At 34.4% G+C, this 24,285-nt stretch overlaps 1 protein-coding gene across 1 annotated transcript in view; it reads right to left on the bottom strand.

The window, feature by feature from the left end:
- TRDN (triadin) overlaps positions 1-24,285 on the bottom strand; it is a 315,995-nt gene that overhangs the window by 266,939 nt on the left and 24,771 nt on the right. Inside the window, exons 3-5 of the mRNA XM_061207205.1 lie at positions 19,906-20,070; positions 18,818-18,850; positions 2,477-2,536 (exon numbers count right to left, since the gene is read on the bottom strand). Of these exons, the coding sequence (XP_061063188.1) occupies positions 2,477-2,536; positions 18,818-18,850; positions 19,906-20,070 (258 nt within the window). The remainder of the gene's footprint in view (positions 1-2,476; positions 2,537-18,817; positions 18,851-19,905; positions 20,071-24,285) is intronic.

Raw genomic sequence — 24,285 nt, 5'->3', positions numbered from 1 at the left:
GTGGCAGGGATTGTAACTCAAATGCCTTCAGAGATAAAGCAGATAAATCAAGGTCTACTCCAGTAGCGATGAGAGTGGAGGAGATTGGTGCAGGTCCCACCTAAAGACATCCAGGTATAAGTTATGTTAACATACTGGTTGGTCAAAGAGAACCTCTGTGGGATATACTTGAACTCTAGGCTAGGTGTTTAACTGAGAATATTAATGAGATGGCTACTCATCTGAAGAGGTTGACTTGAATTCTAGCCTCACCTCCCAAACATTAATGGAACCAGGATGGAGTCTGCACATGAATATATTTTTTTAAACCTATCCAGATGATTCTAAAGTCCAGTCAGGATTGAGTACCACTACTGGCCAAAATGACTCCTAGCTTTTTAGCTTGAATAACTTGGGTGAATCGTGATGTTAATTTTCAGGACAAAGAATACGGAAGGATGAAGACATTCTGTGCGATAGAAGTTAATACATCAGCTTCTGCATAATAGATCTCTTTATACTCTGATATTTGCTGGCTTGTCTATAATCATTTCGAGCTACTATTACCTTGGGTATAGTGTATCTTTTCTTATAAGAGTTCAAAATGCTTTGATAACAATTTAAATTCCTAACTATCCATCATATATAACCATAACTGACAGAATGTGGCATAGAGAAAACATGTATTTATCTAGACATAGGAACAGCTATAAAACCACATTTATTTTCACTGAACTACTTGGGAATAGAAAGCAGGCATTATTCTATTCTACCTGGATGAGGAAACAAAGCAGTAAAATGAAATCTTTTGTTCATATTCACACAAAAAATTGTGGAAAAAAGTATCTCTGAAGCCCATTTCACTGTTGAACAGCTGAAGCTCCATTTTCTCTTTCTTGAGAAACATTCACTTTCCCAAACTATATTTGATCTATTCAGGAAATATATTCAGGTACTAATCTCTAGCCTAGCCTTTGAGGAATTTATTTTAAACTTCAGCCAAATTCACTGTTTTAATTATGCAAGACTCACTAGTTTAATAAATCCACTCTACAGCCCACTGCTCAGTCTTTAACAGCAGGATTCTAATAGAGCCAAGTCCAAAACGCAAATGGTACCATCTGCATCACAACATCCACTCCAGCAGCATTGCTATTAAATTAGTAGTACAGTCTGCAAGATAAAACAGCAGACTCCCCAATCATGTGCAACCAGTTGAATTTCTGTTTAACCTCCAGCAGATAGAAACACATAACCAGTTCAGTGATGGCTAGCTTAGTCAATCTGTACCCAAGAGCTGTGTCCAATTTCCCTGAGCAAAGGAATTAAGAACGAAAAAAGGGAAAGGGAACAGAAATAAGACATTAGTTCCCTAAGTACAAATATAAATAGGTTTCAGTTGAGTAAACTTCATTGTCCCTGGTTGTATAAGGATTGGCTGACCAATCTGGAACTAATTCAAACATTAGGATTGAAGACATAATATTTGCAGAATGATTTGAGCTCTTCACAAAAAGGAAGTTCATGAAGTATATTAAAAAAGAAAACATGGTATTTTAATGTAGATTCACATATTGGTATAATTTCAGGTTAATTAGAACTTCTATTATTTGAAACTATTATTTGCAACTTTGATGTCTGTGCAGGTAATTTTGTACTAGTCAGTTTTTGACATAATAAATATTAGACAACATTCAATTTTTATCCTAGGAAAATTCTTTCATTTTCAGCTGTATCACACAAATACAGGGATAATGAGATTTTTATTTTTGCCTTAACTCACCCAGCATCATGTGAGACTGACCATTGGGGAAACTTGGACATATTTAGAAACATGTCCTATTGAATGTTTGTGCTTCCTGTAAGTTTTATTTTTAAGTTTTATGACTACATGGGTCACTCCTAGAAAAGTGATGCTTGTAAGATGAGCAAGACACTGCTGGCCATTAGTAATATCCCTCTAATGCAAGATTTCAGTTACTAGATTTAGTTGAGTTGAAAAGGATATTGATCATCATGTTGTCATTGCCCATCTACCCCTTGAGGCTGTGTAAGCAAGCTCTGGGGCCATAGCAGTCTTCAGTGAGATAGTATAATGACTGCATTTCTATGACAAAGATTTTAAAGGTATAGCATGGCATAAAAAAATTCAAGTTAAAAAAAATTGAACTCTGATCTATTATATTAACTGATTAAAGAAGGAAAAATGTTTGCTAAGAAGTCAAAAAATATGTTTGTGGTACTATCTCAGTAAGCAAAAGCCAACTGTATCAATAAATAACTGAAAGATTGTAACACATTTTGAAGTTATTTTGATTCCAGTAATTAAATATTATATATTTATACCTGGGGTTTACTTAGAAGTAAACTTACTTAAACACTATCAACGATTAAAGCAAAAGAGCACTCAAGATGAAAACTTTCCGTTTTCTCATGTAAATATACAAAATATATATCCTGAACAAAAATAAGAATAAACACAAAATTTAACACTTACCTTTAGTTTGTATTTTCTTTTCAGTTTTCTCCTGCTTTTCAGTCTTTTCTTTGTGTATTTCTAGGAAAAAATAGGATACACTTTTAAAAACTCTTTTTGAAAATGTGCAAAATATAAATCATAGCGATGACCTAAACATTATAATTCCAGCATGAAGTCTAAATTATTTTAGCCAACAAATTTAAAGGTATCTAAAAGGAAAGAGTCATTGTAACATATTGCCACACAAATCCCTCATTTATTGAAATAAGGAAAAAATTGGAGTTACCCAAAATTTAGTTCCTGAAAAAGCTTAAAAACTTAAATCAATAAATGTTGCCACTGTTTTCAGTGCTAAATCTGACCACAAATTATAATTATGTTTTATTTCAATTACTCTCAATGCATATTAAGATTCCTTAGTAAAAAATGTCATTTAGATTTAGGAAGATTTAGTTTTTACATATTAAATTAAGAATTTGTGAAATGAACTGTAACAACTATCTAATAGGAAATATATCTCAGAAGTATTGACTCTAAGCTATGTTTATAATCAGAATTTGGCATTGCATTTAACCAATAATTACTGCATGTAGATATGACACATTTCATAGAATGTTAGTTGTTACATTTTTTCTAAATATCACGTTTTAACAAATATATTCAATTTGCTGCTAGTTTCAGTAAACATACATTGCCAAGGCTTAGAAAATAAAGTTAATTCTGAATTTGCAGTTAATTTGGATAGAAGTAAATTTGAGATTAGAGTTTACAAATATGATTACTACCTCTGAAAAGTGACTTAATCTTAAATACCATGGTTTTTCTTAGAAAAATGCTAATGAGTTTTACTTATTTATTTATCACGACTTTATTCCACAGATGGTCTGAGATGGTGCTAATTACTGTACATATTCTAAATTCTCCATTTGTAGATTTGAATTTGCATTTTTATAATTTTTCTAGAAGTCTAAATTCAAGACCAACTATAGGAAAATCCTAAATATCTTCAGAAAAGACAGTTACTGACTTTCATTCACCAGTTAAAGAGATAATCACCACTGTGAAGATTTCCTCCCCTCATTTTCCCCATTAATCAGTCATACTATTTGTAAGGCCACTCCTCTACCCTTATCCCATCCTTGACCTTGAAAATGGCAATGGAGATACAAAAGAGTTAAGATATTCAATTACATTTGTGAAAAAAAGGCTTCAAGGTACAAGGAAAGATATCCCAAGGGCTTAGGAAACATCCATCTTCCCGCTTCTCTCCTCTTCCTCCTCATTATTATTATTATTATTATTATTATTAATCTCCTCCCTATGTCTCCAAATCCTACTCCAAAGCGTGGTTCTTCATCTTAGCATTATTGACTTTTTAGATTGGGGAAATTGTTACTTGGAGGTGGAGTGGGGCTACTCTGTGCACTGTTGAGTATTTAGCAGCATCCCTACTTACTAGATGCTTCTAGACCCCATCCCCATCCCCAGTCATGACTATAAAAAATGTCTTTAGATATTGTGAAATGACTCCTGTTGGGAACTTGTATCTTTAGAGCGACAGTCCAATCACTCTTTGTCACTGTCTAGACCTACACTGTCCAATGCAGTGTCCACTACACATGTGTACATATTAAAGACATGATATATGGTTAGTTCAAATTGAGATGTGCTATAAGTGTAAGTACATAATGAATTATGATGACTTAATATTAAAAAGAATGTAAAATATCTCTAATAATTTTTATATTAATTACATATCAGAATGATATTATTTTGGACATATTGAGTGTGATGGTTTTATTTATGTGTCAACTTGGCTAGGCTACTATCCCAAATCATTCAAATGAACACTAATCTAGAAGTTGCTGTGAAGGTATTTTGCATATGTAATTAAAATGCCCAGTTTATTAGCTTTAAATAAGGTGGTTCTGGATCATCTGGGTGGGCTTGTCTGATTCCACTGGAAGGTCTCAGAAACAAGTTTGAGGTTTCCTGGGAGAGGGAAGAAATTCTTTGGGTGGATGACAGCGTTGGTCCATGCCCGTGGGCTCTAGCTTGCCCATGATCTTCACTTCTTGACTGCCTGTCCTATGGGTTCTCATTTGCTCAGCCAGTCCCCACAATCACACAGGCCAATTCCTTGTAATAAATGTCTTAATATATAAATATGTCTGCATAATTTCATACTTTTGCTTCTTTGGTTGAGCCCTGACTGATATTTGGGGTTAAATAAGACATGTTATTAAAATTAATTTCATATTTTTCTTTTTACATTTTTTTAATGTGGCCACTCAAAAAATTTTAAATACATATGTGGCTCACATTACACTAGTTTTAGACAGTACTTGTCTGGTCCTAGGGGTGGGCAAATGACCTTTTCAGGTCATCTACAGGGTTAAATCTTCTACAAGTTAATTTAAAAAACCCTCAAAATTCTCCCCTGCCAATACCATTCTGCTTCCTCCCTCCTATTTAAACAAACAGAAGCTATGGAGAAGATTGGGGCCTTGTATAATTCAGCCTGATAAAGTAAGTAAAATGCCAAAGATTTAGAGTAGTCTTTGCATGTGCTAAGGGAATCATCCTTAAGAAATAATTTCTTACTCCTGATAGGGATTAATTTGAATATAGAAATGGGATGAAATTTTCTAAATTAAAAATTTATATGAAATGTTACATCTATTGTGATTGAAAAAGGCCTTAAATCTGTCATTGAGAATAATATTTTTCCTTTAGAGGGGTGTGTGTGTGTGTGTGTGTGTGTGTATGTGTGTATGTGTGTGTGTGTTTATATTCCACAGATATCCACTGGCTACTCAGAGGAATAAAAGAGAGATTCTAGAACTCATACAGGAGGATCAGACAGGAGTTAGAATCTTCTGCAGGATTAGGTTCAAAAGGCCATTCTGCCTGGGTAATCCTGTCAGAGCCTCCTAGCCTAACTTAACTGGGGAAATACACTGTTTAGACAAGGTGGTGGTTTATGGAATTGGACAATCCATGTTGGTTCATGATGGGGTTTCCTGCAAGGTAGGTAGGTGAAAGCTTGCACATCACAGAACAGAAAAAATAACAGTAGTAGAAGAAACCTTGGTTCCCCTTAGCCTTAGCTCTTGTGCACCCAGCAGCAGCCGACCAAAAGGGAATGAGCTCTAGATTATAACCAGAATTGTAATGAGCAGGGATCCGTCCTGGAGGGGAAAAAAACAAAGTGAAAGAAGACAAATCTCAAAAAGACTGGGATGCAGATCACCACTCAGGAAAAGGCAGGAGGGAAACATATTCCCTCCACTTTTCCCCAAATACAAGAAAGGGAGGTAACCTTAAAGTGGGAGGTAAGTCCAGGAATGTTGGTTACACTTCATAAGTTTCACTTAAGCAAAAATAAAAATAGATGAAAGTAAAGGAGAATTAGACTTTAAAAAATGATGATAATTTTTATGTTCATTGGTGACATTGGCCTGTAATTTTCTTTTTTGTGGTATCTTTGTCTGGTTTTGATATCAGGGTGATGGTGGCCTCATAGAATGAGTTTGGAAGTATTCCTTCCTCTATAATTTTTTGGAATAGTTTCAGAAGGGAAGGTGTTAGCTCTTCTCTAAATGTTTGATAGAATTCGCCTGTGAAGCCATCTGGTCCTGGGCTTTTTTTTGTTGGGAGTTTTTAAATCACAGATTCAATTTCAGTACTTGGTCTGTTCATATTTTCTATTTCTTCCTGGTTCAGTCTTGGGAGATTGCACCATTCTAAGAATTTGTCCATTTCTTCTAGGTTGTCCATTTTATTGGCATATAGTTGTTTATAGTAGTGTCTTACGGTCCGCTGTATTTCTGTGGTGTCGGTTGTAACTTCTCCTTTCTCATTTCTGATTTTACTGATTTGGGCCCTATCCCTTTTTTTCTTGATGAGTTTGGCTAAAGGTTTATCAATTTTGTTTGTCTTTTCAAAGAACCAGCTTTTAGTTTAATTGATCTTTTCTATTGTTTTCTTCATCTCTAATTTATTTCTGCTCTGATATTTATGATTTCTTTCCTACTACTAACTTTAGGTTTTGTTTGTTCTTCTTTCTCTAGTTGTTTTAGGTGTAAGGTTAGGTTGTTTATTAGAGATTTTTCTTGTGGGATTAACAATATACACACTACTATATATAAAATAGATAACCAACAAGGACCTACTACTGTATAGCATAGGGAACTATACTCAATAGTTCTTAAAACCTGTAAGGAAAAAGAATCTGAAAAAGAACATATATATATACATATATATATATATATATATATATGTATATATATATAAATAAAACGGAATCACTGCTGTATACCTGAAACTAACACAACATTGTAAATCAATTATACTTCAATAAAAATAAAAATAAATAAAAAATGATGACTATATTTCAGAGTGTTTATTTTATTTTTTTGTTATAACAAAATTCTTTAATAAAATTTATAAAAATGAATATTTAAGAATAATTTTTTCACCTTGAATTGTTTTCCTTTTCCACTCCCAATGAAAATACAAAATTATCAGCACCCACACACATATACACCCAAAACTACAGTGACATTCTCTACACAGAACTACATTAGAGTTTAAATTGCTGAAATATCAAGACAGTTTTAAGAAGTGGTTGCAGGGATGGGTTTTTCTTCCAAAAACAGCTGATACACAGGGAAGCAATTTACATAAAGTTCTGGTCTATGGTTGTCAAAAGTTTCTTAAAGGTTGCATTTCAACTAAAAGAGGATCCAAATTAAGGTTCTCCCTACCCTCACCTCCCTTTGCTAACACCCTTTCAAGGAGTGTTTTCTTCCTGCTCCTAAGAGAAAAAAAATTTGGATTTTTAAAATATTCTGAAGTTTTTGTGCACAGTTGGAATTTGGGGCAAATGTGTCCAGACCAGCCAGCATTTTCTATAGACATCAACAAAAGCAGGCACTGGGGATTCTGTGCTTTGGGTACAAACCACGGTACAAGGATCCTGGCAGGAAACATGTGTTGAGATTCCTCTACTCTTTCAGAATTTTCGGGGCTGGGGCTTTTGTACCTCGAAATTTCCTCCAGGGTCCTGCTCAATTTCACAGTCTCAAGAATAAAGTCCCAACTTTTTATTTTCCTGATTCTGCACTTCAGCTTTATATAAACTAAGACAGCCCCACTGCTCCGGGCAGATCCACTCAGATCTCTTATAAGTGGGAGTCGTGGATTAAAACACACACATGCACACACGGACACAAATCTCTACAGCTCACAATGAAATATAATGACTTACATAGACGTTGTTTTGCAGGAACATCATCAACTATTTTTTAACTGATGATCACTTGAAGACTGTTAGTATCTCTGTACAGGTAAGTGCAGACAAGCACAGCTAACCTTGTAAAGGCATACACACATACATTTCTTTGCTTGTAGAAGACAAAAGAAATTTATTTCTGATGATTCTGAAGGGGAGCAGATTTCACTACCTCAAAATATGTCTCTTTGGCATAAGGATTATTTTTCAGCTAAATGCAATCAAAGCCCAGCAGGAAAAGCTCTTTACCTTCCCCTCAACTGCCTAAATTTACATTGGAAAGGGGGCCTGTACCAAGGAGAGAGCTATTACCAGAGATACCAAGAAACTTATCTGCATAACAGGACACTCTTTGTTTTCCAAACATCTACTCTCCCTTCCTGTGAACAGCCTTCCTTCCTTTTGTATACTCAGACCCCTCCTCTTTTCCTTAGCTCAGGATGTTATATATAAGTCTCAATTACCTGGCTGCCCTTTGAGTCTCATATTTTTATGGGGCTCCCCTATGTATGAACAATGTTTATTTTTCTCCTGTTAATCTGTCTTATATCAATTTAATTCTTAGACCAGCCAAAGAACCTAGACAGGAAGAAGGAAAATTTTTCTGCCCTACAATTCAAACCTAAGGATAAATTAAATGTCTCTGCATGTTTTATTGCAACATTACATTTTCTTTGGGGATTGTACTACATCACTATTGTCACTGTCTCTGGCTATCAGATGTCCAAAGAATCCAATGTAGCCTCTACACAGTGTGCTAGTTCTGTCTCCTTACACTTTAGCCAGGAAATGATGACCATTCAGGCTCCTGCCCAATTGAGTAACAGCATGATACCAATTTAGACTTCAGAAGGATATTTTTCTCATAAGCAGATGATGCCTAATTTTTTACTCTCAATTACTCTTGCCAGCAGAGAACTATTTGTGTAAGAATGGAAAATTAAATGTAAAAGAGTCAAGTCAGTAAATAGAAATTTATTGCCCTATGGTTTTCGGCAAACTTCAAAGAAAAATAAAATTTCTTATATTAATACTATCTTCTAGTTATTCAATAATTTCTATAGACAGGTAAATGCCTCTACCTTATGCAATATAACAGTTATGTATAGTAGCAAAAAATTTCATTTAACCTTTTGCACTCTTTAAGAACAGTTCACTTAAACTGAACCAATTCTGGATACAAGGGACAAAGAAGGTCAAAGTAGTCATTATTTACTTCCAAATGTATGTGCTTTGCCAATAGGTTAGAGAGTCCAGCCTGAGAACATGATAAGTCTCAGCAACAGATTCTAGTTGGAATGATAAGCCATTTTGGTAACAGTAAACCTCAAAGATTGTTTTGTGGCTTAGAAAGCACAGAGGTCAAATTATCTCAATCCAAGTGTGAGACTGTCCAAGGTCCTTAAAGGTACAATTGTCAATTTGAATTTTGATAACTGGAGAAGGGAAAAATAAATGGATAAAGAGTGACAGTTAGCTCAATGTGTCAGGAAGCAATGAAAAGGATCCCTTTGTTTTCCTGAGTTATTGGTAACCTTACCTAATGTATCAGTTCTCCACTAGTGTTTACTCTGTCCATTATGATATGAGGGGCACTCAAGAGAAGGGGCAAGTTACTTGCATAGAAGATGGGAAGTGTATTCTGACTTCTTTCACTAGTCCTGATTTTCCCCTATCCCCTTTCTCACTATCTGTAGGGAAGTATGTGTGAATATGAGAAGTGGAGAAAAGAGTAGAAGTCTCCTTTTAGATTCGTATTGTTATTCATCTCCCATTCTAAAACCAATATTTCATCATGCTAGCCTTTATTTTATTTTATTATTTTTTTAAACATCTTTATTGGAGTATAATTGCTTTACATTGTTGTGTTAGTTTCTGCTTTATAACAAAGTGAATCAGCTATACATATACATATATCCCCCTATCCTCTCCCTCTTGCGTCTCCCTCCCACACTCCCTACCCCACCCCTCTAGGTGGTCACAAAGCACCGAGCTGATCTCCCTGTGCTATGCGCTGCTTCCCACTAGCTATCTATTTTACATTTGGTAGTGTATACATGTCAGTGCCACTCTCTCACTTCGTCCCAGCTTCCCCTTCCCCCTCCCCGTGTCCTCAAGTCCATTCTCTACATCTGCCTCTTTATTCCTGTCCTGCCCCTAGGTCCTTCAGAACCATTTTTTTTTTTTTTTAGATTCCATATATATATATGTGTTAGTATACCGTATTTATTTTTCTCTTTCTGACTTACTTCACTCTGTATGACAGACTCTAGGTCCATCCACCTCACTACAAATAACTCAATTTAATGCATTTTTTTAATTAAAGGAACGCAAAGAATTTAAACTCTGGTTTTCATCCTTTATAACTCAACGGTGATAACCAAAAAATATACCCTCCTAAATCAGGCTGTTTTTCTAAAGTCCAATGCCAAATAAGCAATTGGGCTAGAGTCCAATGTCTCTGAGAGGTATTAGTCTCAGCACCAGACTTGTGAAGTGCTGGGAAACAAGAGAAGCAGATATAATAATGTATTATTTTGCTGAGAAAAAATTAAAAATTAGTATTATTTAGAGTATTCATTATTTCTGGATTGCAATGGTCATTAAATGATTATTTGAATAATTGTCGTACAAAAGATGGCATAAATCAATAGTATTCTAGTGTAATTAAAAATGCATTTCATTAGGAAAATCTAGACATACATAAGCTATTAAAAGATCTATACAAAAATATTGTCATCGCTGGCATGTATTAAAATGCAGCTTAGTGTTTAAGATAACTAATGCTTGAGTCAATCTGCTTCATTCAAATCTAATTCTCATACCTACTAGTTGTGTGAACTTCACTTCCTCATTTGTAAAATGAGGTTAATAATAGCACCTACCACATAGATTTACATGAGGATTAAAATAAGTTAAGATGTAAAGGATTTAGAGCAGCACCTGATATCTAACAAGCATCATGTAAAATATTGGCTATTATTATTATTACTTGTCTCCCTCACTAAATTCTAAATTTGATGAGGGCAAAAACTATGTCTATTTTGTTCCACAGTAAATTTTCAATAACAATTGGCATATACTAACCACTCGATAAATATATACTGAGTTAAAAAATAAATGTTTAAGCAAGATTATAAGCTATCAACTCTTGCACAATATAGAAAGTTGTGGTGGATAGTATCTCACCTGTTCTTTAAGACACGACGTACAAATGATTTAAACACTAAAATGAGTGTGGTTGAAAATTTGGGACAGTAAAATGTTGCATTTCTCAAGCTTTTTACTTTCTATTAGAAATGCTGGAGAAAGTTGCAGAATTTTACTATTTGTGGAAATTTAAAAATGTATGTGAAAGGTATTGTAAACTGCAACACTTGTACAAAAGGTAGTAGGATTTTTTTTTTGTTTTTTTGTTTGTTTAAAGGAACTTTATTCATAATTGCTAAAACTTGGAAGTAACCGAGGTGTCCTTCAGTAGGTGAATGAAGAAATACACTGTGGTACCTCCAGACAATGGAATATTACTCAGCACTAAAAAGAAATACACTATCAAGCCATGAAAAGACATGGAGGAAACTTAAAAGCATGTTACCAATGCATTTTTAAAGCATTTCTTCCCACAGTGATCACTATGGGTGTCAATAAGTTAGGGTTTTTAAATATTGTTTTTCTGGAACACTGCAAAGCTAAATAATAATAAAATTTAAAACACTGCACATTTTTAATACTTTGCCTTAACTTATCCACAGATGTTTATATAACATATGTCAACTATAAATTGACATATATAATTGACAATTATGCCTATAATAAAATATTGACAGTCAAATATCATGTTCATTTCAACAGAAAAATATTGGGACAGGATTTAAAAGTGGGATATGCTATTCCACCTAACTTGAAAGGGTTCAAAATTTCTATTTCTTTTGTTCTACATGTTAGGTAGTAAAAAAAAAAAACAGAAAAATTACTAGTGATTCTCAACTCCGTGCATCAGATTCAAATGATGTCTTAACTGGACTTACTTTTTTCCACAAGAGGCCAAAATCTCGTGATTTTGAAAAACGGAACGTACAGAGTTGAAAAGAATCTGGAATACATATAAACCTAACAGCTTCTCATTCACAGGCTTCTCAATTACACACCCAATCTTATTTCCAGATAGGAATGCAGCAACCTTAAGATTATTCTTGCTCCAACAGGAGCTACTTAAAATGGTTGGGCCTGAGTCGAGCTGTCTCAGCTTTTTTTTTTTTTTTTTAATTTATTTTATTTTTGGCTGCGCCGGGTCTTTGTTGCTGCACGCGTGGTCTCTCTCTAGTTGCGGAGAGCGGGGGGCTACTCTTTGTTTTGGTGCGCGCGCTTCTCATCGTGGCGGCTTCTCTTATTGCGGAGCACGGGCTCTAGGCACGCCGGGCTTCAGTAGTTGTGGCACGCGGGCTCAATAGTTGTGGCACGCAGGCTTAGTTGCTCCGCAGCATGTGGGATCTTCCCGGACGAGGGCTCCAACCCGCGTCCCCTACATTAGCAGGCGGATTCTTAACCACTGTGCCACCAGGGAAGTCCTGTCTCAGCCTTTTCATTCTCCATGATGTTGGCACCAAAATTTAATCCCTTGCTTTCATCGGCTTGCTCCTTCAGGCTCCAGTGTTACCAGTATTATTTCCATCACTCTGGTTCCAGTTTGCTTGCCTTGATAGAAATGAGCTCTTTTGGACCCAGGGTTCACTACAGCTGCAACTCCTTAGAGAAGTAAGTCTTTGGCTCATTCATCAGATCTCTCTTCAGCCTTTTTCATTCTGATCCCATCACCAAGCCCCACTGTCTGCTCTCTCTGCGTTTTGTCCCTTGTCCTCACAGTTCTGATCAATATTGGGAAAGACAACCAGAAGATAAAGCAGTGAGTTCCTTGAGCAGCCTGAGGGCAATATGCAGCAGTGCAGTTATGGAGCTGAGTTTTAATCTAGACTTATTTAAAGGAGTAGTCCAAAGATTAATGTATCTACTTAACAGTGTTACTAGGGCCAAACTGGTAACCAGTATTCTGAGGCTACGAATTTTAACAAGTGTAGTCACCTTTCCATTTTCCCTCCTTTTTTCACTCACAGTACTTTTCAGACACTTAAAGTTCTGCCTGGGGTAAGGCACCGAAGCTGCCAGCAAAGATGGATGTAATGAAATCTCTGGCACAGAAACATGTCCATCTATCTTACTCCCAGTGACGTGATACAACCTTCTGAATGGCCTAATCCTAAAGTCTTGAATATTTATGATGCTCAGATTCCCTGGTTCTTCCTTACTCACCCTGACTGCAAAGAGCTAAGGTGGATTTCAATAAAGTGAGAAAAATACACAATGAAAGAACTGAGTTTAAATTTACTGGGCTCTTTTCAACCCCAGGAGCTTAGGGAAATCTTAAAACACGATTATAAGGAGAATGTAATTTGTTTTGCTCTAAGTAAAGAAGAGCTTCTTCCTCTGCCATTGGCATGCATCAGGAACAATTTCACAGAATATCAGCCTTCATATTTGGGTCCTGTTCAAACTTCAAGATGGTTCCTTAGTTCAAAGAGCAAGTAGGTGGAAAGCAAGTAAATTCAACATAATGTACAGGGGATTTTGGCTCTTTCCACAAAGGCAAGTGATGACTTATCTCATAAGGCCACCATGTCCCTAAAATTGAAGATCAATTTTTCCTTCCCCAAAAAATGCGTATGTATGGGTCCAAAGGACTAAAAGTATTCTTTCTTAACTTTAAAGTTAGATGTCAGAAAGTGACATTATAAAATGTAATTTCTTGTTAAGAGACTATTATTGTCTCCTAAAATTACATATTTCAAAGAACATAAATGCTGTAATGATTATTCTTATATACAGACTTATTATAGACTAAGGTTTAAGTAAGAATAAACTGTAAAAAGAGATAAGTATATCCATTACGTTGCACTTAAAAATGTTAGTACAATAAATTAAAAAGCTCTATCCCCAGTAAAAATTATTTTATGAATGTTTACATAATCTGAAAAGTCCGTATCACATGAATGTTAATATAGAAATATGAAAGAAAAATCATATTAGGTTTGTGAGAAACCAGTATCTTTTTTTTGAAAAAGAAATAGAAAAATGCTAAGCTGCCTATGCTGAATAGACATATATTTTTAACTTCGTTTTAAAATATACTGTTTATTTAGCTCCTCTGCCCATTTTTTAATTTGGTTGCTTGTTTTTTGTTGTTTCTGCTTTGTTTTGTTTGTTTATTTTTTAGATTCCAATAGATACAGAGAACAAACTGGTGATTGCTGGGGGGTGGGGGGAGAGGGCCAGACGAAATAGATGAAAGGGATTAAGAAGTATAAACTTCCAGCCATAAAACAAAAAATCACAGGAATGTAATGTACACATAGGGAATATAGTCCATAATTTTGTAGCAACTTTGTATAGTGATGGATGGTAATTGGTTTTACTGCAGTGAACATTTCATAATGCATAAAAATACTGAATCACTATTTTGTACACCTGAAACTAATATAATATTGTATGTTAATTATAACTCAATAAAAATTGTATAATGTAATAATTTAGGATAAAATGATATTGCTTTATGTTTCAATTGTAATTCTTGCTTTAGGTATATTTCATCTAAACTTTGGTGCTGCCGCTCACTTAATTTATGGAAAATGTTTGCCATGTTAACTAATGGGCAAAGCCAGCCTTTGTTTTCAAATTTCTTACGTAAATCAAACTTACCCTTTTTCAAAAAAATATAATTGTGCTTTTCAGTTCAAAAAAATTTTTAGTGTGTATTTTGAGGAAATTATTATGAAAGTAATAAATTTTGCAACATATTTGGAAGATATGTTATTAAAAGTAGATGAAAATATTTAAATTATTTGGATTTAATGTAATACATTTATTTTACAATAAGTTAGAAAACAAGACAAACCAATATTCCACTGCACATTATTTTACTTGAACTAATGTCAGGTACCATATAAGTAAAATTTTTAGTTGTTTATGGAGTTAGGAGTATTTTTAAAAGTTTGATATTCCTGAAATATGCATGTTAGGGGGATACCAAATTTTGATGTTTTACTTTTGGGAATAATTTTTAAAGTTGCAAATATAAAAGAAATAACTCCAATAATTTTGTTAGATATCATGATAAAATTTTACAATTTATAGGCAAAGTAGAATATATATTAAATCTATACATTTACATATATATATTTATTGAGCAGCCAGCTAGCATATAGTGGGGTTTTTTTGTTAGTAAGAGGTAGAAAATACATATAATAAAAAACATATAATGAATAAATGGTACATAATATATTATGTATATATATACATACACACATCTATATATATATATATACATGCACATAGTGAATTGGTTCTGCAAATAGTATATAATTTAATTTTTTGTCAATAGGAGGTACAAAATATTAAACATTTTATATTAAATGAAATATGATAAGGTTTGACATCAGTTAGATTAAATATTTCATAATATAATTAATTACATAAGGTAGGTTTTAAATTTCTTTTTGAACAATACAGAATTAGTCTGAAATGAATCACAGAAATGTGACATCCATGGGTTTATTCAATGCATCTTTAACAGTCTGGTTGCCTTAGAAATATCCCAGTTATATTTAAAAGAATTAGTGTCACTAACCTACACTGCTTTGATTGTTTCAAAGTAGTTTCAAACCAGTGACACTTCCTAGGAACAAATATTGAGAATAACTGAAAAGAACTGCTTACATTTAAATTTTTAAAAGCCATTTTTAGCTTTCAGTATTTCCTATGGATGTTCTTTCTGTTTTGCTCTCAAGGGAGTGTCCCTCAAGAGCAATGCACTCTTTCACATTATTCAGCTAAATAAAAGGCAAAATCATTAAATGAAACTTGCCATTGTTCCCATCTCCCCACTCTACCTTATCTTTGACTTCAGAACATCCCATCATGACACAGAACACCTGAGTATCAGCACCATGCCTCTCCTTTAGCAGATATATGCAAGATAGGACAGGAAGGCCTATTGGTCTCTTTGGTTGGCATTCTAGCAATTGGAAGATGCGTGAAAGACACTTCTTTATCTCGTAACATAGAAGAATTACTATGATAACCTTGGATATGTTCTCAGGCAGATCAATTGTAGGAAAGCATACAAATGTAATTTGATTCCTTTGATGCTATCCCCACTCGTTTATCCCTTGGAAAATGTGGTGTTAACATGTCCATGATATGTACCCTGGTGTGAAGAATGCTACTCAACAGGCTGATTCTAGGTAAACAAAGCACACCCACCCTACATAGCACAGAATTGTTCCAGAATATATAATTTACAATGGTACTGGTTTTCATAGGTATGTTTTAAATAATTATACAATATAAATGTAATATTTTACAATGATTCAGTGCCTTCAGCCTGCATCACGGAGTATTTGAAATAGAATTTAATATTTAAAAATTCTGACAAGTTGAAAAGTAAATATGCATGAAGAATGTAAAGACACTAGGTACTACACTTAATACCCTAAAGCTATATTTACATATAACAACATAAGCCACAGAAGAGCAGATTCAAAAATTTCATCCATATTAGTAATCTGTTTAATAATCAACCCAGCAACCCTGAGATTATTTGACTGTACTGTTATTCCATATCAAATTAGAACTGCAAACTCCACCCACAAGTAACAAGGTAGCTAAATTTTTATTTTGGTAAAAATAGCAATAACTGAACAAATGAAACCAACATTTTAAGCACATTTAAATAAAATGCTTCATATAGACACAGGACAGTCGAATAAACAATGTCACAGCCTGATAATTAGGTAATATAAAATGGCTAATTATTATTGAATGTGTCTGAATGGGAAAGCGTACTAATGAAGAGACTAATAAAGACTCATTTAGACAGGTGAAAATCAAATATTTTAAGAGGATATAATTCTAGATTATCAAAAAAACCTAAAAAACTTCTTAAACCACTATTTTAAAACATAGAATTTATAAAATAATTCATCGTAAGATAGAGATAAGCTCATGGAATCTCTTCCCTAAAAATAACATTAAAAATATACTTTTAAAAGCAGAATATGTATTAGAAATGCTTTGTAAAATATCACATACTGATTTAAAACTCATTGTTTCTATGACTCTACAAAAGAAAAGGTTTTAAATAAAAAATAATTGTAATTAAATATATTTCTTTTATAACTAATGTTTATTACAGCCTCTGTACCCAAGGTAGGATCTGTAAGATGTTACTTTAAATGTCCATTTTCTCATGTAACTCTGTAAATGATAATATTAAGAAAATATATTCAGGTGACTTTAGTCAATTCTCCTTTTAGACATTAGTGTACATAGTTTTAAATATCCCTTAGACTGCTTTAACTAATGATCATTACTGACATTTTTTAAAAGTATCTTAAACAACTATTTAATAGTTTTTCTGTTGATTTGATAAAGCAATACAGTAATTTTAAAACAATAATTAAACAGTTTTGTGTGCATTTGCAACTTATGCTAATCATTTCATAAAACTTAATTTTAAAATAATCCCACCAGGAAATTCAAATAAAAAGCAATGAACAGATTCTATATTAAATACTAGATATTGATTTATGGAGAATATGATCTTATATGATATTCTTGTAGAATTTAATTTATAAATAAGAAAATATTTGTTTTTCACTCTTCCATATCCAAATGGAATAAATATATATACAAGCTGTAATTTCCAGACCATGACTGGTAACTCATTAGCTTAAACTTTGACTATGTTCTGGGCAGTATCCATTGGAGATCAGCTATAAAAAGACTCTCCTTTTTACCTCAAGAAGCTTATAAACTAATCTAGATTCTCTATACCTGGATTTGATGACTTAAGAATGTCTTGAGTTCTTGGGTTCTCATCATGGATTTGTGAGTAGGGCAACCCATTCTTTCTGCTCTCAATAGCTTCACAAACACTTTCATTTCTGAATGGCAGTTCCACACTTGAGTTTCACTACTTTACCTTTTACTGGTCAAGTTACAGATTCAAATTTTCCAAATTAACATACACTAAGTAGATTTTATCCCAAGCAGTGAGGTTATCATCATCTGTCAGGCAAGGCCGAAGCTCCAAATTTGGATCCTACTGTTTGCATTCACAGTAGGTCTAGGGAGATAGCAACAGAGGCCAGCAAGTTCTCCTCTGTAATAAATATTCCCAAGAGCTATTGCCCAACATGTGCAGCAATAACTAACTGTATTAAGTCTGGCTTTTATGTTTCTATCTCATACCAAATATACCTCAGGATGGTATCCTTTGCTCCCTATTATCCCTTCTAGACATAATTCCTACCCCTTCCTGTAAAAATCTCTGAGGCTTTTGCCCCACAGTTATAACCCCTTTTTCCCAGTCATATTGCTCCCATCTTTTGGATTTATGATCATTCCATTCAGTGACTGACGACATTGCTTATTCCTTCAAGGAATCCCTGTAAACCACAGCCAAGCACACCCAGATGACTCTGCTGCTTTGGGATGACACATAATACATACTGACTGCATATGCCTGTGCCTTCAAGATTATTATCCTCCACACTATCTCAGCTACCCTGTCCAATAGATATCACCTAAAATTGAAAAATAATACTGACAATAACATAAGAAAAAGAATAAAAATTTAAAATTGATATATCTGGCCACAGTGAGAATAATAAAGATCATGGGCATCCTCATCTTCTGGGCCATTTAGAAAACTATAGAATTCATCCTTCATTCCTGCAATTCAAATTCACATTGATCAGTGTGTACATTGATTTGCACATCTACTGAAGAAGGCATTAATTAAATAATCAATTTAAAAATGATGGGATTAGCTTCATTGGAAAGAATCGAGTATTTCTTTTCCTAACTATAAATCTTAATCTAACCATTAAACAAAAACTCTACATTAAAAATAAATTGTCTATAACAAAGTAAAATCTATTTAAGTTATGGTGAAAATCAACATTACCATAAAAGTAAAATACTTTTTTTCAAAGGTCAACACAACTAACCTTTTTTTTTCAAGGGAGGCTCCTCTATTTCTCCTAAACCAAGGCAAAAACAGTAAATTAGAAAAACTTTCAGCAGAGCATAATATTGCCTATTTTCCCATTTTCTTTCATTCATTTTTAAAAAACCATCTATTAGTTTTGATAATAGTAGTCCATATCTTACTTTGCCTTCCAAATTCCAATTTTTAAGTATACACTTTGCCTATGCACATTTATTTGAGATAGTTTCACTTTTATGAGTTCAATAAAATTGTGGCAGTGATCCAAATTATACATTATAGTTTGTATATCATGTTCATTTCAGTCCTCTGTTGTTCATCTCGACCTCTCACAGGAGCCAAAAAATACAAATTTAGACAAAGTCATAGAAAGGACTAAAATAATAAGAGCTTTCCTGGTAGTCAAGGCTGAATATGTAATTTCTGATGAGTAAGGCTGATCTTAAAAATGCCATCTAAAAAAGCAGAATCACAACGCTTTGTTCTTTTCACATCCACTCAATAGCAGTTTATATGTGGTTTAAGTTTGTTATTTCCTTTTGATCATCAATACATTCTAGAGAGTAAATAGGTTAGTTGCATAATGGTTGTGGCATTTAGAATGTGCCCCTCCGTTCTACACCTCCATTTGATTCAATTAATTAACTTTCATTGTGATTTTAGTAGGATTGCTTTCTCTGTTTGACTGTAAATGTGAATTATATGTATAACATATTTATACGTATATTTAGTTTTCAAACTTGGGAAATAGCAGCCATTTTTTGTTCCCGAAGAAGCACATAAATGTGAGTTTCTATTGTGGTTCTGTAGGATTGTATAATAAGTCCCTCTCTACTATAATGCTACTCTAATGTAGCATTTAATTTTGACATCTTTGCCATAATGGCAGATAAGCTATAAGATGAAAGCCATATAGAGACCAACTTACTGAGTTTGGCAGCCTGTTGATAGGCTATTTGCACTCTGAAGTGTATTCATTTTGGTTTAGCCTGACCCAAGTGCTCATTTGTGCTTAAACTTAAGCAAACTATTGTAATGCGTATCAATCATCGGTCCTAGCAGTTAGATATATCTCTATGCTCTTTGTACCTTTATCAGTGTCCTTGTCTCCATCATCATTATCTTCTTCATCACCCTCAGATGAGATGATGTCAGACAACAAAGAAAAGAAGCCATAGACCCAGTCCGTGGTTTCCTCCACAGCATCATGTACAAGTTTTAGAGGATCTGAGCCCATCTTGGAAATAGAGCTTGCTAAAAGTAATTAAAAACAAAGAGAAGTTTTGTAATTATTCCCAAAGAAACTAAGAAAAGCTGCTTTTCCTGATTTATTCTTTTAACACATTTGAGTTACTTCCAGTAACTTCAATGGATAGAATTAGGAAAAACTGAAGTCTGTAAATCTTCCCTTTCTTATATCCTAGGAGATATAAACTGTTTGTGAAATAAAAGATTAAATAATAAAAATGCAAGCAAGAAAAAAGACATATTAGGGATTTCCAACATGTTGTTATTCTCATTCAAGTTACATGAAAGTTGCTCTGAAGGGTTAAGGGTAGCCTTTAAGATCTGATAGAAGAGGTGATATATCTAGAAATATGGTCTAAGTTGCACCTGATTTTTCATCAATCTGTAATTAAATTTTTAGATTTACGTTTTCCTTAATTTTAAAAACTAAGCTTTTCAGGGATTCTTCTCCCTTTGACATCTTAAGGGACTAGAATTATATCAACATATTATACTTTCTAAGGGTTAAGTATGCCAAAATGAGGTTTTTACTCTGACTGAGATAGGAAGTCATTGGAAGGTCTGAGGAGCGGAAAAAGTGATTTGATTTATGTAACTTCATTCGCCATGTTGAGGATTGAAAGAATGCCTGGTTGGAAACAGGGAGATCAGTAAGGAGCCAAATGAAATAATCCATAATCTAAGGGAAAGAAGATGGTGATTTCTATATGGGTGGTACCAGTTTGTGTGGTGAGGTGTGAGCAGATTCTGAGTGTATCTAAAAGATAGAATTAATGTATAGACTGACAGTGTGGCTGTTGGATGTGAGAGAAAGAGAGGGGTATGGAATAACTTCAAGGTTTTTGGTTTGAGAAACTGGAAGGACGAAAATACCATTTACTGAAATGGGGAGGACTGGAGAGAAACAGGGTTTGTTGCGCAGAATATTTAAGTAGCTGAGTTTTAAACTTGTTAAACTTGAGTTGTCTATTAGACCTCTTTGTGGAGATGTAGACATTTGTATAGCTCAATATGTTCTACAAAAATGAAGTTCTAGCTGAAGACGGAAACTTGGAAATTCAATAAAGAATAGGAAGCATTCAAAGCTATGACACTGAATGTGATCACTAAGGGAGTGGACCTAGGAACACTCCAACATTTACAAGACAGTGAGATAAGTCAGAGAGATGAGGAAGAAACAGCAATGGATTCTGAGGAGAGAAGAGAGACAGACAGAGACAAAGAGACACAGAGGGAGATTAATTGAGAGGCAGAAAAAAAAGAGTATAATGTACTAGATATCAAGTCAAGAAATTGTTTCTGTGAGGATAAAGTGAGCAGTTGGCAAATGTTGCTGACAGGTCAAGAAAGATGAAGACTGAGAATAGAGCTTTAGATTTAATGATGAGGATGTCACTGGTGACCTTCAAAGGGCAATTTCAGTGAAATACATTCAAGACTAAATGGGAAGAATTTAGAGGTAGTAAGTATATTTTACTGTAAAGTAAATGACAGAGATTGGGCAATAGTTGAAGGACTAGAATCATAGTGGGGTTTCCATTGCTTATGTTGTTCAAGTGGGAAGAATGTTCCATTTTTATGCTGATGGGTAAGATGCCATAGAGAGGGACAAATAATATTAGAGATAAGATTTCTGGGGAAAGTTTTAATTTCGGAGGATTCACAACCCATCACAAGGATGCCAAGTTACAACTGGTCTCAGGGAAACCTACCTCCATGATTCAGTGACAACATAACTTTACTCTTTGGACCTTATTTCACTGCATTCTGGAGAGTGTCATGTGAGCAAGATATGGTAGTCTGAAAGGTGAGATTAAACCTCAGAGAAAGGAAATGAAGTGGAATTTTATAATTGCATTTGAGAATTTTAAAAGAATTATATGTAAGGAACTGGACTGTACTGGTACCATTAAAGGCATTTTTAGCACTAGTATATTTTATATCTAATGGAGGAATATTGCAAATGGGATTTTTATGATCTGAATAGATTGAGACCATTTCCCCATTCCTCTTCTTTCTAAGTGTTCACTGAGGAACTTAACAATAAAATCCAACAAAATAGATATCAGTTTAATTATCCTTATGCTTAAATGCACTATATATACACTTTGCAGACATGTATATTGCCTGGTTCTAAAATAGTCAAACCAGGTTATTTTCATGAAAAAAATATTTCGCTATCTTGAGACCAGCTTCTGATTTTCAGTCACATGGAAAACAACTTTAAAAACATATATAGATATGGTTATAGATATATCCTTAAAAAGATAGTAGTCCTCAAGTTAATTCTTATTCCTTCTCTCAGACATCACATCCAAATTATAACAGTGAGGATAATATTATACAATGCAACTAAACCTTTTATAGATGTTTTCTTTTTTAATCGTACTTTTCTACCTTTCACGTTTCCATGAGTTAAATTACATACATTAAAATGAGGATCATCATAAAAATGGTAGTAGCTAACACTTTTAGGGTGTATATTACCTGCCAGGTACCATTCTAAGAACTTTATGTATACTAACTCACTTTTTCCTTTCAAAAACCCAATGAGGTAGACATCTCTATTTTAAATATAAGAAAACTGAGACAGAGGGAATTTAAATAAAATACCTAAGGCTGCATAGCTAGTAAGTAATGGAGCCAGATTTTGCACCATCCAGAGTATGACTCAACTACTATGCAATACTGCAATCAAAAAACAAACAAACAAAACCATGAATTCACAATTGGTTCTGTAGTAAGATGTTGGATGAGAGATTCTGGGAGGGCTTTTCTTTCTGTTCAAAGGGGGAACAAGGACTTTGCTGCATGAGAATATAAAGCCTGGAACTGCTATAGCATCTTATAACCATGAGGACTGACTCACTGAGGAAGGCAAAGGCTAAAAATGAAAGAACTTGAGTCAAGTGCAGCTCTCTTACCTAGTGCTGAACCACGCCATATTGAAGCCAGAGACAAAAGGAAAAATCAGTAACAATGCTTCTGTCTTTATTTAAAATTTTGACATTTTGTTCACCCCAGATTTTTGCATTAGTTTTTAAATGTTAGGGATTGTATTAAAATATTATGTATCTTAACTACTGAGTTTTTTGGAGCCTCTTAAATTTGGCACTCAGGGTGAGTGCTTTATTCACCTCACTGAGTCTTAGTGCTTACCCCACCTAAATGCTGTGTGATGTTGAGAAGATTAACTTTCGCCATGTCTGTAAATTTCTTTGACATCCCTGCTTTTCCAAAGTCACTATTCTAAACTAAGACTTCAACCCCTTATGCCTGTTATCTCTATATTCAGCCTTCTCAGACCTCAATTTATAATATGCCCAGTTCTGGCAAACAGTATTATACACTGTGATACAAAACCAAAGTACTCTGTGCTTCAGTTTGCTGGACTGTAAAACAACAGTAAGAGTAACAATACTTACAAGGTTGTCATCAGTATTAATGAGATAATACATTCAAGTCACATAGTACAGTGTCTGGTAATTAATAAACGTCAATGTGGAGAAACATGTAAGATTGGCTTTGAATCTTGAATGACCCAGAGGCTCTTTCCAGTTTGCTAGCTGGGGCCGGAGGCTACCCCACCCCTCAGCAGCAGGCTCTGTGTATGATCTCACCTTTTCTCAAGGTCTCCAAATGCTGCACAACTGTCATTTCCAGTATCCCCTTGGGTGTTTGGGACCTTAGTTCTTACTGCATGGTATCCATTCCCACAGGAGTTACCGCCCAACTATAAGGCTGCCCTCTTGCATTCCTTAACAAAGGAAAGAGCAACTCAGAGGTGAAACTCTAGATTGGCCCATACATATCTATCTGAGTCACTCCACAGGATAGCCAGAGAATAGGGGTCCCAGGCATCTTCTGACCCTTCTGCCCACGAGTCTCTGCCAAATGGTACTTATTGAGCTTCACTCAACCTCATTGTACATAAATTTCTCGGTGTAAAGCACCTAAAGCAGAGTAAAGGATATGGTAAATGTTAGGTAATTATTAATTCAGTCTTCAGAATCATTTAATTCAAACTTATGGTAGTGCTCTATCAATGTAGGCTGCTATAAATATTACCCTTAGTCACTGCGTCCTCACAGGCAACATTGGCAGGGTCTGTGAAATCCAAACACTGCTTTCATCAGGCCTCATGAAACAACTAGTGCTTGCCCCTTACCTCGCAGAAAATATTCACATCTAAATATTTGGATCTAAACTGAGCTAAGGATT

This window comes from Eubalaena glacialis, chromosome 12 (genome assembly GCF_028564815.1).
Source record: "Eubalaena glacialis isolate mEubGla1 chromosome 12, mEubGla1.1.hap2.+ XY, whole genome shotgun sequence".
Classification (NCBI taxonomy): domain Eukaryota; kingdom Metazoa; phylum Chordata; class Mammalia; order Artiodactyla; family Balaenidae; genus Eubalaena; species Eubalaena glacialis.
Note: the sequence above shows the minus strand (reverse complement) of the source record. Positions and strands in the feature narration are given on the sequence as shown.